Source organism: Pholcus phalangioides, unplaced genomic scaffold (genome assembly GCF_987345545.1).
Source record: "Pholcus phalangioides strain wild (caught in Gottingen) unplaced genomic scaffold, Ppha-v1.0 ptg000007l_1, whole genome shotgun sequence".
NCBI classification, from domain to species: domain Eukaryota; kingdom Metazoa; phylum Arthropoda; class Arachnida; order Araneae; family Pholcidae; genus Pholcus; species Pholcus phalangioides.
Window position 1 is genome coordinate 5666169 of NW_028301600.1, and position 17295 is coordinate 5683463.

The 17295-nt window shown below is 38.1% G+C and overlaps 1 protein-coding gene across 3 annotated transcripts in view; it reads right to left on the reverse strand.

Annotated features, from left to right (window-relative positions):
- Positions 1–17295, reverse strand: part of LOC149084836 (dorsal-ventral patterning tolloid-like protein 1) — a 148835-nt gene that overhangs the window by 913 nt on the left and 130627 nt on the right. For all 3 annotated transcript variants that reach the window (XM_089233858.1, XM_089233859.1, XM_089233857.1), the window contains 3 exons: positions 13856–14009; positions 9947–10044; positions 3713–3868 (listed from right to left, as the gene is read on the reverse strand). In XM_089233858.1, coding sequence (XP_089089984.1) covers positions 3713–3868; positions 9947–10044; positions 13856–14009 — 408 coding nt within the window. The remainder of the gene's footprint in view (positions 1–3712; positions 3869–9946; positions 10045–13855; positions 14010–17295) is intronic.

A 17295-nucleotide genomic window follows, 5' to 3' on the forward strand; every position in this document is an offset into this window, starting at 1 on the left:
AAAAAACAAGAACATATATGCGTATTCGTACGCCATCTATACGTCATTTCAACAATTTCATCTGAAAAAAAAAGCAATTAAAGTCATCAGAGGATGATCAAGTGGGTCACCAACGCCATCATCCAAAAGGGATCCGAGCGGTTCAAGGGTTAAGCCAGAGCATTAAGTATTTGTAGCCCTATTGGAGAAAAGCTTAGCCGAATCGATCCAATTGTTTGTTAACATTGACAAGTACACACAAGGTTTCTTCTAGAACAGTATTTTTCAACTTGTGATCCGTGGACCCTTTGGGGTTTGTGAGTACTTTGTAAGGGATTCGCAGAATCATTTTCATTTACTACCATTACATGAATGTCGCATTTAATTGTTTGTTAAACTGTAATGGTATTTTCTCTGAGCCTTTAAAAGAAAAGTACATTTTTTCTGTAACAGTACACTAAAAAAATATTTCATCCGTTTAATTTTATATGATATTCAAAATATTAAAAAAAAATACATTTTGGATTTTATGCACGGTGGGCATGTCCTCAAAAAGGCGTGGTCGACAGGGCTCCAGCCAACACCTCTTAGACATAGAAGGCCTTCGCACGCTACTTGTGACGTCAGTAAGTAGTTCATTTCCCTCAGAATATTCAGGGAAAAAAATTCCCTTCTCGTGCCAGTATCATCGTTGTGCGGGAAAGAAATGACCGGGCTCAGAATTGGCGATTTCTATGCCCCACATACAATCACCATGTGGTATTTGTGAGTCAATCAGGAAGATTCTACGCCAAAATAAGAAGAAACGCAATAGGATGCTGTGTTACAAAATGTGTCGTCAAACTTGATAGGTAGTCTGAATGACGTTTATGGCAACCCGTGCGGAGGCCTTCCATCTCTTGGAGGTGCTGCTCCAGCCTGGGGTGCCCGAGACAATTATTTACTTTCTTTTCACATTATAAATTAACTATAGAAAGGCTCGAGAAAAATCTATCAAGTGGGATCACACAAGAGATCATAGCTTAAGGGCCTTGCTATTAAACCACACATGCACTTCTAACGCATTGGTACATGTTGGAATGTGTGTGTATGTTCACAACACATACACGCGCAAATTGAATATTGAACGATTGAATATTTTTATCGTTGTAGGCCTGTTGCTCTCCGTGGCGAGACCTTTTAATCAGGAGATCGGCTCTCATTTGCATTTCGAAATTGTGAAAACCAACTTGAGCCGACCACCACTGTGGTGCCGTGCCGTAGCGGTTCAAACCCGAGTCCTCACTGCGCAAGTGACCTGCTGCAGGATATGGGGGCCATGGTTGCTAGAAATTGAACTTCGCTACATGGGGATCTGCGGAAGTTTGACCTCCACTACAGGATTCCACGACATCAAAAAAGGTTTGAAAAAACTGTTCTAGTATAGTTGTAGTAGCAACTGCTATTATTTATTTGATGCTGCTATTATTATTGAATTTTTTATACTCGTGAAATGAAAAATTTCGTTGTCCCACAGCTTTGCTCAGACCTCAAATCTTTACATTTTTTCTTGAAGCTTCCGGAGTGGGCACATTATATTCGTAAGAAGTTTCTGGTGGAATGCTGATGATGCGCTTGTGTTCGGTCATTCAGTTTTCAATCAATGTACTGCGACATTTTTTTGACCCACGTAATTTACATGAAATAGATGGCGTCTGTTGTCTTTTATATGTCAGTTTAAAGTACAGTGATACTTTGACTAACGAACGCCTCAGCTTACAAATTTTTCGGCTAACGAAGATTTTTTTCGTGATTTTTCTGCCTCGGTTAACGAATGCGGATTCGACTAACGAACATTTTTATTGATATGGATGCGCACGCTATTATGAAACAGTCACGTCATAAGCTGGTCATTGATAGTTTTTGTCGCACCACGGTCATTTTCTGCACACGAGGACTAATTAGACCGGGACCTACAATTTATTGCCGATTCCGAACGGGCAGCTTTTTTATACTCACCGAGAGGTTGGTGAGCTAACCCCTCGATGTAGGACTGCCTGCGGTAGCAATCTTTTTCTGTGGTCATGCCGCCTTTTCCATTATACCTCTATGTCAGGAAAGTTTCTGACAAGGACGAACCGGGTATCGAGCTCGCGACACCTCTAAAGTCATAAGATGGATTTTAGTGCCAATCATCATCAGAATTATGTACTGTCACTTGAGCCCGATTTATTCTTGCTCACCTTGGAATCTTTTTCCAGATGTACCTACACTTCTCTTTCTGAAATTTTTGAACCACATTTCATGTAAAATGAAATATCCAGCTAAGAAAATGCATTGCAAAAAATGGGGCCTATGTTTTCAAAGAACGCTTTCTTTCGGTGCAAGACTCTTAGCACCAAACTGAACAGTCTAGACACATTCTAGGTGCTTATCTTCTTTATTTGCATGTGTCAGACACAGAAATGAGGTGAACAAAACACAAATGGCTGAACTCAACTGGGTTGTGTCAACACCAGCTTTAGTCTACTAAAGTTGGTGTTGACACATGTATGACATATATGGTTGTGTAAAATAAAAAGATCTTCAGTATCTCTCATCTCCCTGTATATATAGATTCTCATTTATCCAATTCTGAAGCTGTTCATTTCAATCAGCCTTCAATCAATTTTTGTCTTTTTTATAGAACTCCTTGGTGTTTTAAAAAACTCATCTTTAAATTTTGGGCAAAAGCTGGAACGAATCAAACGATTTTTAAGAAAAACTATACGGAATGTTTTTATGCATTGATACCTCTAAAAGATTTTATAACCTTTTTTTCTTCAAGAAAACATGTCGAATGAATTAAATCACTCTATGTAGCACTTTCATTTCATTGAAAGTTAATCAATACCCTCTCTTCCCACACTATATCGATATTTTTCTAAAACTGTGGCATATGGCATCCAAAACTTCATCGAAAATTTTAACTAAGCCATGTGAAACAAAATACAAAATTTTCAACTTCAGGTGCTTCTGTACATCTAATATATACTTCTTGCGTTTATTTCTTCATAGATATGTATTCATAATTTGTAATTCTTTAATTAATAAATGATTTTTGATGCCAATCTGATCAATAGTAATCGACGGATTGCGATCGATGTGTTCAGTTAATAGGTATAATCTCGGGATTTGCAAAGAAAATCTTTCCATTCAAGAAAACTTCAGGAAGTTAGTACGAAAGAAACGAAGTGTTAATGCACCTCGTTAAACCTCACTAATTAAACTAACACCACTTACGAGAAGAACGAAAGATACTATTTTAAAATGCGATCACCATAATTCTTCTGCTTCGATTTACTTGCTAATCAGATGCCTCCGCGGATTTCTAAGATTTATATTAAATTTTTAAAACTTTGACAACAAATTCTTATGAAAAGGTCGGAATGGGTCATGTTCTCCAAGATTAGGGTCATAAATTTTAAAATTTAGGGGATAAATTTTCACTGCTTCGTGTTCTTGAGAGAAGCGTCGCATATTCTATAATAACCATGACACGGAACATCGTATTAAGGAGTGGGTATGGGTATAGGGATCAATAATGATGCTAAAAATTAATATTTATTTTAATACGCGTTGCGCTCATAGTATATTTAGGGTGTTTCAAAACTAATATGACAAACTTTAAGGGCTAAATTTTTGATACATTTTTTCGGATGTCGCACTAAAGTGTTCTGAAATAGAATGGGCAGATTAAAATTTTTGGACTCACATCTGTCTTCATCGCTATAATCATCGTCACTGCAATTCGGTAAGCCATTACAGACAAGTGATTTATGGACGCAGTACTGAGGCATTTTGGCACACGCTGTTGTGATGCTGTTGAGGCAGTAATGACTGCTACGACATACATGCTGTTTGCATTGACCTATTTTAAAAATAGAAAGAACGTTACTATCGCAAATTCTATCCAATGAATGCACGCAAAAAGTGAATTATATTAACTGAAAAAAATATGCAAAACTTCAAAATTTTAAAAACTTGCATTCTTTGGATATTTCGAAACACATTAAACTAGAATTAAAATACGCTATCTGAGATAATTACCATTTCATGCGAATAATCGGCATTAAAATGGAGAAATATCAGCCGGAATCTTTGAAGTGGCCTAATTTGCTTGCACGGATATGCATAATTTAGCAGTTTTAGTTTTCTAAGTATATACAGGGTATTTATAATTAAAGTTCCTGTACTCAGAGCAGTTTTTATAAAAAACCAACTTATCCGAATGCAACGAAATTCTCAGGATATGTTAATGAAACCATGGGAGAGATTTGTGTGATAAAAAAAGTTCAGTTTTTGACCACCAGGTAAAAAAATGGTGCTTTTTATTGCCCCTTTTCCTTTTCCCATGGTCCATGTAGCGTATTTACTATTTTCCAATGGAATACGTCCGATAGAACGGACGCTACATAGGACCGAGTAGTTTCAGTAAACTTTCACTGCTCAGACCTATGTAGTGGTCTCATTAAGATATACGAATAGTTTTGGCTGTATTCGGAGGAGTTTAGTTTTTGAGGAAAAAAAAAACTACTCAGAGTACAAGAACTTCAATTATAAACACTCTGTACCTTTGATGTTTCAACCGCGTTTCCGACATGGAATGTCCGATAGGAAATCAAATTTGAATATGATCTCATTTTGATCTCTGATTATTTAAGCAAACTAGTTAGGTTGCATCGACTTCACAGACACACTATACATACACATTTCTATTTAATCACAGTAAAACGGAATTAAAATTTAACGACACATCTGCGGCTGGCCCAAAAGCTTCGATAACTGTGGATAATCGAGCATTGTTCCGATTTTTTGAGACAAGAGCATTGGAACTAGTAAAATAAAAGAACTACACAGCATACATTCTCAAGAAAACCACGAAAATAGTCAATATGATTGGATATCCGGCGAAAATAAAAAGATATATTGAAACCGGATATTTAATAAAAATTTTCCGATACCATTTTATATTGGATTTCAAAGAAAAACAAATTTTTCATAAGTTTAGAAACTAAAAACTTGAGCGATACTTTATTGAATACATAAGTATCACTTTCCTTTCACGGAACCGAATTGTCAAATCTTTCTCAATACAATACGATACGATGCGAAAACACATCACACATAAAAATCCAATGTTCTAGTGAGATTGGCGTAGAAAGAGGTTTTTGAAACGTTTTTAGGATATTAAATTCGATGAGAGCAATCGTGTTTTTACTACACCGAAGTACTCGTTTGGTACCTTATTGCGAGTAAAAGATAAATTGCTATTAGTTTTCGAGAAGAGACGATATAACTTTATCAAAGCCTTTCTCTTTTTGGTTAGAAAACCAGAAAAAACTTGATTTTTTTAAAAAAAGAAACTATTCACTGGTAGGATAAAGTATCCCCCAATTCAGCACTTCTCAGGTGATTTGAAAAGATAAGTGGCCATCACGGTGACAAGAAGCTAAAATTCCTGACACTCATGTGTGACTACATGCGTCGTTCCTTATAGTTGCTGCAGCTTCAAGGTGAAAGCAAGAACATTTTCCAGGGTCGACAACAAATAACATTCATTGAAGCCACTGGAAATAAACGAGAAATTCTTCTCAAGAAATTCGACGTACGTTTTATGGGTATTAGACGGATAATGGGCTGTAAGGAATGCCATGTATAAAAGAAAAGATTTTCTTCGACCCAGGTCGATAAGACATCCACCAAGCGTTCCAAAGAAGGTTCTCAGGTTTCGTGAGTTATGAACCAGCCCAATCTTTGTCAGAATATTCTCTGATCAAAGGTGCTGCTACTTCTATTGGCGAAGATAGATGGCACCACGATGACCGTCAAAAAAAAATTAGACAGCTTCGTTTTTTTTTTATTCGGGTAATTATTTTAAATAAATTTTCAAATAAAAACATCGAATAGAACTACAACCTCATTTTATTTTACAGGAGAGTCTCGATAATTCGAATCTTGAAAGTTCGAGGTTCCGGATGATCCAAAGTGTTAAGGAAAAACTCTGAAAATTCTTTCTCAAAACCTCTCTTTTGCCCAGAACGCGTTTTGTTTAATTTTTTATACGAAAGCCAATAGTCATTTGAAAAGGACTTGCTGGGGACTAAAAGGAGGGGGGGTTCTTGATTCCTAGACCTGCATCTTCGGTAGGGGCCCCCCAGGCAAGATTTTTTGGCAAGCGTTCACACTATAGTAAATTTATAGCGTAAAAAAAAAAAAATCATATTTTAATATCGGCTCCTTAGGGGTGGAGTCTCCGTTATAAACAGGACAGGCAGCCCTAATCTAATGAATTAAGCCGGTAGCCGGTGAATCGAGAACTAAACAGGTTTAACAGGAAAATGGGAAAGTTATAAGAGGGATGCATTGTATTGAAATTCTTGGTGGCCTTATAATTGCTTAACAAACTGTATAAGTAATAACTGCTTTGATTGATTTTCGAAGCTGGTATTGGAACTTCAAAATAACGGTCAGGTAACCTGAGTGATGCTTTCATAAGAAATTGTCTATCTTGTTCGTAAGAGTTTCAATTCTGTAAAGTAATGTAAATTTGGCGCTTTTTGGTAATGTAAATTCACTCAACTTTCTCATACTTCACGACCGAAATATCACCCGGTAATAATCATGAATATTATCGATCGTGACAGCAACATGGTTTTCTATATCGATATTTACAGAGTGTAACTAAACTAATGGTCAGAACTGTATGGGGTGATAAAACTCGCCAAAACAAACAACTTTCACCATATAATGTGGGGTCGGAAAGCAAGCGGCAAGCCGCGAGAGGGCACTTTGTCTGAGGTGGATGCAACGTAGGCTTATGCATCGGGACACGGAGCAAACATGGAGCAATGAATAGCCTGAAAGACATGCGCGGAACAAGCTACTCTCTCGTGACCTATTCGAGCTATTCATGTATCTAATAACTAGAGCTCGGATTTCTATCTTTGCATATTTTTTAATTTTTTTGCATATTTCGCTATTTTTACGTGATAGAGCATATTTTCAAAATGTTAAGGAATATTTTGCATATTTCATGATTTCCGATAAAAAATTAAAATTTTTCCTCGCTTTTCCAATCCGCTTCAGACTGGTTTTTGCGGTTCCCGCCTCTGATGAGAGCTCTTTGGGCTACGATTTTTATGCACTAAAAATGGAACGTCCCTGCTGATTGGTAAAAAATCCTGAAATTCAGGTTTTTCAACCAATCAGCAATGACATTGAATTGTTAGAGCATAAAATTACTAGCCCTTCAACGACACTGGTGTGTGTGGTTGTAAATAGATTAATCATCTGAATCAGAGATAGTAACTCGTGGAAAAAATTTGTAAATGGAGGAGTTCTTAGCGTGTATGGGAAATTTTGAGAGTTTTTATCAAATAAAAAGAATTATTTATTTATTTATTTTAATTTTGTTTTTTTTTTCTAAAGCTAAATACAATACTTGGCTAGGTATTTTTACCTATAGATGGCAGCACATTAATTCTGAATTTGAAGGGAAAAACTTCCTCAAAAGGGAAATTTTTGAGGAAAATTTTGGCTCGATGAGGTTAGTAGAACGAAGAATTTCTGTTAATACAATAAGTAATGGTTCAAAATAGTTTAGGCTGCATCAACACTTCTCATTATCATATTATTTTGCTAAAACTAATGTTATTTGAGATAGGAATGAAAAATTTTTTTGGACATATTTAGTTTTTTAAGAGCATTTTTTAGAACAAAAAAATCCTAGCCGTATACTAATAACAACGCAAATTTTCAACCGGTTTTGGTGCAGCAAATAGAGCACAGGACTCTCATTCACACTCATCGTATCTATAACACATTTTTGGAATTGGCGTCGTAGCTGCAGAACATCGTGAAACGCCAGGAATCTTCCAACGTGTACACGATTAAATCCGTCGCTGATGTGACACTTATATTGCAGCTGGTGGTCGCTCATTTGAGCATTTGTTTAAAGTTTTCGATAATAAATAGGGTTACCAGATTCAAAAAATGTGAAAGGTAGATGCCTGCACGTGCACCATTAGTAACGTCACTTTCCCAATTTTCACAACAGATGGCACCACTGTTCTGACCAATAAAACACTTGCCACTACTATCTTTTTTCCACAACTAAAACATAACCGCTAAAAAAAGAAAAAACAGAAAAAATTCTGGGATTTTCGACGTCTATTGGTCAATGGAAAAAAAAATCACAAAAACACTCATATCAATGAAGATATATGCAGGGTTCATTGGTAACAATGATCTAATAACAATATATTCACGTTTTCTATGAATACCAGTCTAGAATCTATATTACAACAATAATACAACTACATGATACAATCCACATCTGTATGTAAAATTTCTTTGTTACATAAATACAAAAATAAAAATAAAAAATATGCTTTATATTGAACAATTAAAAACCGACCTAAACCATAATAGGCTGTTGCTAAGAAAAATAATCCACAGAGAAACCCTTGTAGACCTACTGGAAGGACAGGTATGTCCCTTGAGGTCAAAAGTGTATGTTGAATGTGTTTTTGTATATGCTTGTATATATGTTTGTATGTTATAAAAAAAAAAACCAGTTCGTGCCGCATTTTACTGGCAAACTGTTGGTTTTAGGGGCATAATTCCAGTTAAAAAAATATTCAAATAACATGTAGCAGTCAGATATGTCATTCATGTTGCAAGGGGATGTATAGTTGTTAAAATAAAAAATAAACTTTTTAGACCGTCCCCGTGTGCCCAAAAACAAACTAGGAGGTTGTTGTCTTGTCTCTCCTGATGACAACTAAAAAAATTCCACGTTTCTAAGTGCAATATATGCAGAGATATTCGAGTTCGAAAAACGGAGGAAAGTTGTGAAAAACAGCGTTAAATGCGGGAAAATCTTTTTATCCGCATTTAATGCTGTTTTATCCCAACTTTTCTACGTTTTTCAATTTCAAATATCTCAGTGAATATTGAACTTAGAAATGGGGAATTGTTTTAGTTCACATCAGGATAGACAGGGCAACAACTTTCTAATTAGGTTTTCGTGCATATATGGGGACTGTCTAGAAATTTTATTTTTTTATTTGAATAACTGTACAGCCCCTTTTATTTTAATAACTATACAACATGAATGGCATATCTGAGTATGAATCGAGGACCAACGCCAGTGAAATGCCACAAGCCTATGCACCTTGTATGTTTCAAAGTAGAAAAAAAAATTCGAAAAAAAATAATAATTCCGCAGACCTGTAAAAGAGGACAAAGGGCAAATTTTCCGAAACGTAGGAGGACGCTTTAAATGCCAGAAAGCATATTTTATAAAATTTTCTTCACTACTCTTTCCTCGAATTCACCACCTTGTACTAAAACCCGCTATGCCCCACTCCACTCCTGCAAGTAGATTTGTGTTTTTGAGTCACTCTTTGGGTCACTCCCATGCTCACACACTCTCAAGTCACTTTTTTAGTCATTCACATGCTTGCACACGCTCTAAGTCACTTTTTTGATTGCTCACTGACATGGTTCCTTGCTGGGTCACTCTTTTGATCCTTTACATCTTTACACAAGCTCTCGGTTATTCACATGCTTGCACGCGCACCCACGTGCTTGCAAACTCTCCAGGTAACTTTCTTAGCCACTCACTGACCTAGTCTCTAGCTGTCTGGGCAGAAGTGGATTTATTGAGGGTTATACAAATTGTTCCGCCCTTCTTCCATTTTACTAATTTTCTTGGTCAATCATGCCTCAAATTTAACGCCCCTCTGAACTTTCTGCCCTGTGCTATAGCCCGCTAAGCCAACTGTAAATATGCCACTGACCCTGTGTGTGTACGGTAGTAATAAATATAAAGCTCAAATCATTTTTACAATATTTTTTTTTCCGGGAATTATTTCAAAATTGTTTTCGTGTTGAGAGTGGATATTTACTTATATTTTATGAGTAAAACTTTTTCAAAACTCACCATCGTATTGAAAGGCCACTGCTGTCCAAACTAATTTGAATCCGATAACTTTATGCAAACTTTCACCTTTTGCTTCAGATGTTACACTTGTACGAAATCTGAAATTATTTTTAAACTTAAATGTTTAAACATGTTGTAAATGTAACACAATATAATCTGTGACATATATGCTCAACCCATGGCCCGCTTGCCAAATGTGGCCCTCGGAGTCATCTGATATTCCTAAAACCTATTTTTGTAAAAAGGAAACAAGTGGTATATTTCCAGATCACTAACCCGCGATGCAGGCCCACATCCCTTGAGCGTCCCATGGCATGTTTCTACATCATTTAACCCTTTAAGCGGCAATTAGAAATCACCAAACCCCCCTTTCAAAATGCCATATTTTTTTAATTAAGTAGGTTTTCTTCCGATTTGTACAAGGTGTAAACTAAGGGGTATTCAATTGCAAGACCTGACCCTCTTCTAAGGGCATGCAGTTGGTTCTGAGGATCGACGTTGCGAGAGCACGCGTGCGATCGGTTCAAAAGAAGATGCTACTTGCATCTTTGAGTTCAAAATAAATTAGATCCAAAAGGTCGATCTAGGGCCAGAGGTCCTGTTGACCGACCGGTAGCGTCGGGAGGGTTTAGGAACTATCCCTTCTGTCAAAATTAAAAGACACCACCCTCCTCTGAGAGTCATCGTCTCGCTTGAAAGACGCATTTGTTAGTACATCATTAGGTGTATCAGGAACATCCAATGATGAATGCGTTAGTAAAGATTTTAAGAGAATTAAAACAACACTATTACAACCAACTAAAACACTATTTACAACCCTGACTTTGCGTCATACTAGAAACGCCGTCGTCCGCGACAACAACCTACGAGTCCGACTCGTAGTTCACGCTTTGCTTAAGCTTTTTGACCTCCCTCTGGAGAAGCTTGCAGCTCGTAGCCATGCAGCGATGACCCGTTGGCAGGGTCACTCCTCTTTCTCGATTCGATCGAACACAATTCACGCACCTGGCATTACGTTGGCAATCTACGGCCTTATGGCCTTCCTCGCCACAATTTTTACACACCTCTGGTCTCTTGTATTGACACGCAAGGTGACCAAACTGCCAGCACTTAAAGCACTGCAGTGGCTTGAGGAACTCCTTTACCACACAACGATTCCAACTTACGTAATTCATGTCCCTCTGCACGAGCACTCCAAAATGAGTGCGAGTCCACCCGCAAGACCCAGTTGGTGCTACTGGTGCCTCTCGCAAAAATCGCGTTATCACACGGAAACAGGAGCACTCGCCAAGGTCGGTGCTCTCCCTCACAGCTCTCAAGAACTTTCCCTCGCTCAAGTCGTTGCCTACGTTGTAGACAACTACCTGCGGATCCAACCTTCTCACCTCCTCAACCGCGAACTTGCCCTTAAGCTCATCTCGTTGGCAGAAATCGGAAAGTAACTTTCCTGCCCCCTCTCTATCGGCCATCTAGATAATCACCGCGCCCCGCTGGTCTGCCAGGGGTCCTCCACTTTAACCTTAGCTTTCGCTAGGTCATAGTTCTTCATGAGGTCGGGCAAAGTGCCTTCCCTCTCTCCAGTTATTTTAATAGCAACGAGATTTCGCGGTTTCTATTTGCTCTTAGAGCGCACTACCTCTCTGAAGGACCTATGACCAGTCATCTGCGCTGGTGGTCCGTTCGCTACCACCTCCTGGTAGTGCAGATTACCCACAGGAGCTTCAGTGGGTTTACCACGAGTGAGGGCAAAGATCGTTGTGCCAAAGATCGCCTCTTTGGCCCTTCCGATATCCGCCGCGAGCTTCGCGTCCTCGGCACTATCCTCCGAATGGATCAACTTTTCCACATTTCGCGTGATGACAAGGTGTTGCTCATAGAGCTTCATCAGATCCAACTCTCTAGGATCCGTCTGGTTTTTAACCAAGTCATCAATTTCCTCGCGGAAGGATAGGTCCAAGGACCTCTCCAGGTCATCTGTAAGACGCCTTCTTATTTCGACTTCATCTGAGGTGAAGTCCAGGTCGCTGCGAAGGTTATCGATGAGTCGCTCCCTCTCATTAGTCTTCATCTGAGCCGCTCTCAACTTCTCGTTCTTCTTCAGGAACTTTGCGTTCCGATTGATCTTCTCCTGCAACAGTCTTTCGACATTACTGTCTTCAAGCGACTCGGAGAATGTGTCTTAAACAGCTCTCATTTCTCTTGTGAGAGCATCGCGAATCCCTCCGCGTTCCTCTATGTAGAGCCGCTCAAGCTCTTCCACGCGTTTTCTTGTCCACAGTAAGGAGATCAATTCTCATCTTCTGAGCCTCATTTTTCAGGATAGAACCTCCCCAGCAAGCTGGGACTTCTCCGCTTTCAGTCTGTTGTTTTTCTCCGCAAGTTCACCTGCGGAGGCTCTCCTTTCATCCTGCATTCTCGCAAGAATGCGTTTGAGGGCGTCGCCCTCATTTCGCAACTCCTGTTTTTTTTGATTAAAGAGTAACTCCTGTCTCAGTCTTCTAGACTTTGCTTTTTATCCTGTAATTTTTTCTTCTCCTTCATGAGGTCTTCTTCCAGTTGTCCTACCTTTTCGGTCAGGGACTGGACCTTGCGTTCTATAACTCGAGTTTCGTTAGCTACTTTTTCAGCGTAATTGTCGCGGGCAATGACAAGCTTTCTTTATGTGTCAAACCACCCCCGTTCGCCGGTTCTTTCGAACCGTCCAGGTCCGACCACGAGGAGGTGGGGGTAGGCTTCCCTACTTGTGCTCAGTTCAGTGAGTTCTCCGAAATTTTCAGTTACCCTAGAAAAATTTTCCCTAGCAACATTGTGTTAGTTCACTTTGCATGCAAAATTTAGAAACTGAGAACTCGACTGGGCACGTGACAAAAACTAAGGGGTATGGGGAAAAGTTTTACATTGAGAAATCACCTTTACAAAATATCTGGGCTTGTCAATGCTAAAATAAGAGGCTTTTATGGAGACGAGATATCTCGTCATTGCCGCTCAAAGAGTTAAGTGACTCGTGGAATACTGACAGATCACTCAAATGGCCCGCACTACATTTCCAGATCACTTAAGTGACCCGCAGTGATTCCCATATCACATGAGTGATTTCCGACACAGTTCCAGGGAAACAAATCATATCACTCATGATCTCAAATATTGGTCAAGATCACGGAAAAATCAAGCACTCAAGCATCCCATGGGACTATTCCAGATCACTCAATTGACCCACGGTACATTCCCAGATCACACGAGTGTGACCTCCGGCATAGTTGCAAATCACTCAAGTGACCTACAGCATAGTCACAGTTCCATAGCACTAAAACTACCCGCGGCACAGTACTAGATCACTTGAGCAACCATAGCATAGTACCAGATCACTTGAGCAACCATAGCACAGTTCCAGATCACTCAAGTGGCTCGCGGCCTAGTTCCAGATTACTTAAGTGACTCACGGTGCATTCCCAGGTCACTTGAGTGACCTCCGGCACAGTTAGATGACCCGCTGCACAGTTCTAGATCACTCAATGCACAGTTCTAGATCACTCAATGCACAGTTCTAGATCACTCAATACCCCACGCTACATTTACAAAGCACTTAATCAAAAGACCTGTGGCAGGTTTTTAAATGAATGAAGTGGCCCGCACTTTTCGAAAGGCTGAACACCCTTGATCTAGTTCTAGAGCATAGTTTCCCAAACTTTTCGCCCCATCGCCCCCTTCTTCATAATTTTTTCTTCTCATCGGCCCCCGAACCCAAGAGCTAACCCATAGGATCCTATACTAAACTCAAAGCTTCTATCGTCCCCCCTGGACCTTTCCATCGCCGTGAAGAAGACGATATCGCCCACATTGGGAAACACTGATCTAGAGGATTATTTTTATGCATTTAAAAACAAATCAAATTTAGGGTATGAAAATGACCTGATAAGTAGACGATTCCTTCTTGACATTTGTGTCCTTTCTTCGACATTCTTGTAATATTTCAAGTCACCGCAATATTTTTTCATGATTTCTGGATTGAATGCAAAGCTTGAATATCCGTCATATATAGATAGCTCTGCATCGGCGCAGTTTGCTGAAAATACAAAATGAATATCCATCAGTCAATGGTAGGAAAATATTTCAAGAGAAAGAAATCGGGTGCGGTTGGTTCTACACTGAATCGATAGATATATTACGGTCAGGGCCGGACTTATCCAGGTGCGAAGGGTGCGGGCCAGCAAAACGGGATGGCAAATACTTTGCTTATATTTTGACATAGCGTTCTTAACGTTTGACTTAACGCTAACAAAGCATATAGCTTAAAATTTTGTTCAAGACCCACAGCACCCCACAAGGGTAGGGCTGACAGGACTACAACCAGGGAAGATTCTTATCACTTTGTTGTTTTTCATACTATAAATTCACTACGGTGGGGCCCACCAAAGATCCTATCCTAGGTGATCTGCTGTGGGGGCCATACCTCTAAAATTCAGGCATCGAACCCTTGGCCAAGAGCTATCACAGAACTCCCCTCCTCCTCAAGCCAGGAGAATAATGCAGGTGGATCTAGTGCACCGGGCGCTGGACCGGGGGGGGGGGAAGGGGTTGAATTTCCCTTTTAAAATTATTCAAAATTACACGAAGGAGGCATAATGCATGCTTGCCCGGCTGAAAGAGTATATAGTTGTGGTCCTCGGTAGATAATCGGTTCTCTAGCCCCGACAGCCCCCAACCTTCAAGTTTCTAGGGGCACACTTGCAATTTTTTAGCTGAGCAGCGGGCACTATCGTCGAAATTTATTGCCGAATGGTTTTTTTCTATGACCATGAAGTAGTAGTTTGATATTCATTCTCGGGTGCTAATGTGAACCTGGCGTCCACCAGGGTGTTCATGGACACTGGGGTATTAGGAAACCCGTTTTAGGCAGCCGCAATACTTTTTCTGCACCGGGCAGCTAAATACTTAAGCCTGATTATGGTAAATGTGATAAATCAGTTATTATGCATACTTATCAATCGTCTTGTATAAATTTATCACTTTTATCAGTGAATATGCATGATAAATACCCAAGCGTCGTTGGTAAATTTAATAAATAATTGAAATTTATCGATTTTATCTGACATAATGAATAATACCCTAGTGTAATTGGCGAATTTAATAAATAAGAAAAATGAGTCTAGTGTGTGTGATGAATGTAGTCGGACCCCGATATAATGGTAACAAATTTTACGATCGTACTCCGATATAATGATAAAATACATTTATCAATTATTTTGTATAGTATATCATACAGTACATTTTGATTTACAATGTTTACCAACGACGCGACGCTTGGATACTATGCATTATCGCCGGTTAAAGTGATAATTTTTTAGTGTATTTATGAAGTTTACCAACGACGCTTGAGTACTATGCGTAATCGCAGATAAACGTGATTAATGTAGGGAAATTTATCAAACTTACCAAGATGCTCGGCGATTACGCATAATATAATCGGTTTTTATGCATAATAACTGGATTTATCACGTTTACCGTAAGAGATATACTCCGTAGATACATTGTGAGGTCCGCACGAATTTTGGTTAATCCAACTGTGAATCGATGGCCAGCGGAAGACGGGATTTACGGCATCAAAGAGATGATTACCAACTCTTTGGATAAACAAACGGTGCGGGTGAACTTACTAAGGCGTGGATCAAAGGAGTTTTCGAGGAAATTTTCTGCCATAGAAGTTCTAGAACGTTCTTATCAAGTCAGCGCAATGGCTGTTGGTGACGGAATATTGTGTTGAAGGTTTTGGTACTTCATTTTGAGGGCAAACCAAGAGGAGCCTCTATGTAAATCAGGGGTCTTCGACCTTTGAGACACGGCTTGCCGAATTGAATCTTTCCACGAAGCCCGCGGCCCACCAGTTCATTGGAGGGGAGGGGGAGGGGTCAATGGGGCACCGAGTTAAACAGGAACAAAAATAATTGAAGAATTCTGAAATTATTCCTTTTACTTATTATTAATATTAATTACTTCTGAAATAATTTTTTTTCACTAATTCTGAAAAAGTTTTATTTTATTAATTGATGATTAAATTAATTAGTTCTGAGATTAATTTATATCTGAAATCACTTTAAATGACTCTTTAATCCATTATTTATATTTTGGTGATTTCGAAATTTTGTTTTCCTTCTCAATATATCTTGAAATCATTTCTTTCAATAATTATACAATTACTCTTTTATTGATTGTTAAATAATTTCTATCTTACGAAATTATTTCTCTCATCACTAATTCTGAAATAATTTGTTTCAAAAATTCAAAAATTATTTCTTTCAGTAATTCTCAATTTTCACCAATTCTGGAATTATTTCTTTCATTAATTTTGAAGTTATTTCTTTCATTAATTCTAGAATTAATAGTTTTTCCATCTTTTCAACCATTTTGTGAAAATGGTCGGCGGGCTACAAGAAAAAGCTCTGAGGGCCAAATGTGGCCCGCGGATCATGCGTTGAAGACCCATGATGTAAATAAACCATTTAGAGTAGAAAAAGACACGATTATTGATTGTAACTTTTAAAGTCACTTCAAGTGTCAATTTTGGAATTGCAAACTAGATGAGAGTTATGATTACAGTGATAATTCATACTACAGTTGGCTCAAATGATAATGTTTGATAATTCTATAAACATCATGTGAATCTGTATTTTTTTACCACTATTATTGTATCCAACATCATCAATGACTTAAGGGGGTGTCCTACCTTTTAACATGATAAAAAAACTTTCTTATGTAGAAATATTATTAAAAATATAAATTTTCATTCATTTATTTCAAATTTTTACCACATATATTTGAATGTACTATCCTATGCTAGTACAAAATTGCACAAATCTCTAATGCCTGATGCTTTACAAATTTTCAAAAAATGCATGAAAAACAGCTTGCACGTATGATAAAATTGCATGAAATAAATTTAACTGAAAAAAAGATTCACAATAAGGAAAGTTAAATTTAAAATTAAATTATTTTTTTAAATTTTTAACTCAAATATTTATGAATGAATCTCAAATCTTTTCCTCATTTTATGAACTGAACAGTTTCCTTTATTTTGAATACATTTTTATTCAATTTCTTCGATATGTTATTTTATCATGCGCGCAACCTGTTTTTAATGCGTTTTTTTGAAAATTTGTAAAAAAATTAAGTATCAAAGATATGAAAAACTTTGTACTGACATAGAATAGCATGCACACAATAAAATATAGGTGGTAAAAATTTGAAACAAATCAATGGATAAATAATATTTCTACATAAGAAAGTTTTTTACCATGTTAAAAAGTAGGAGAACCATCAACACAATTATGTTCAATTAGCACTTACCCGAAGGC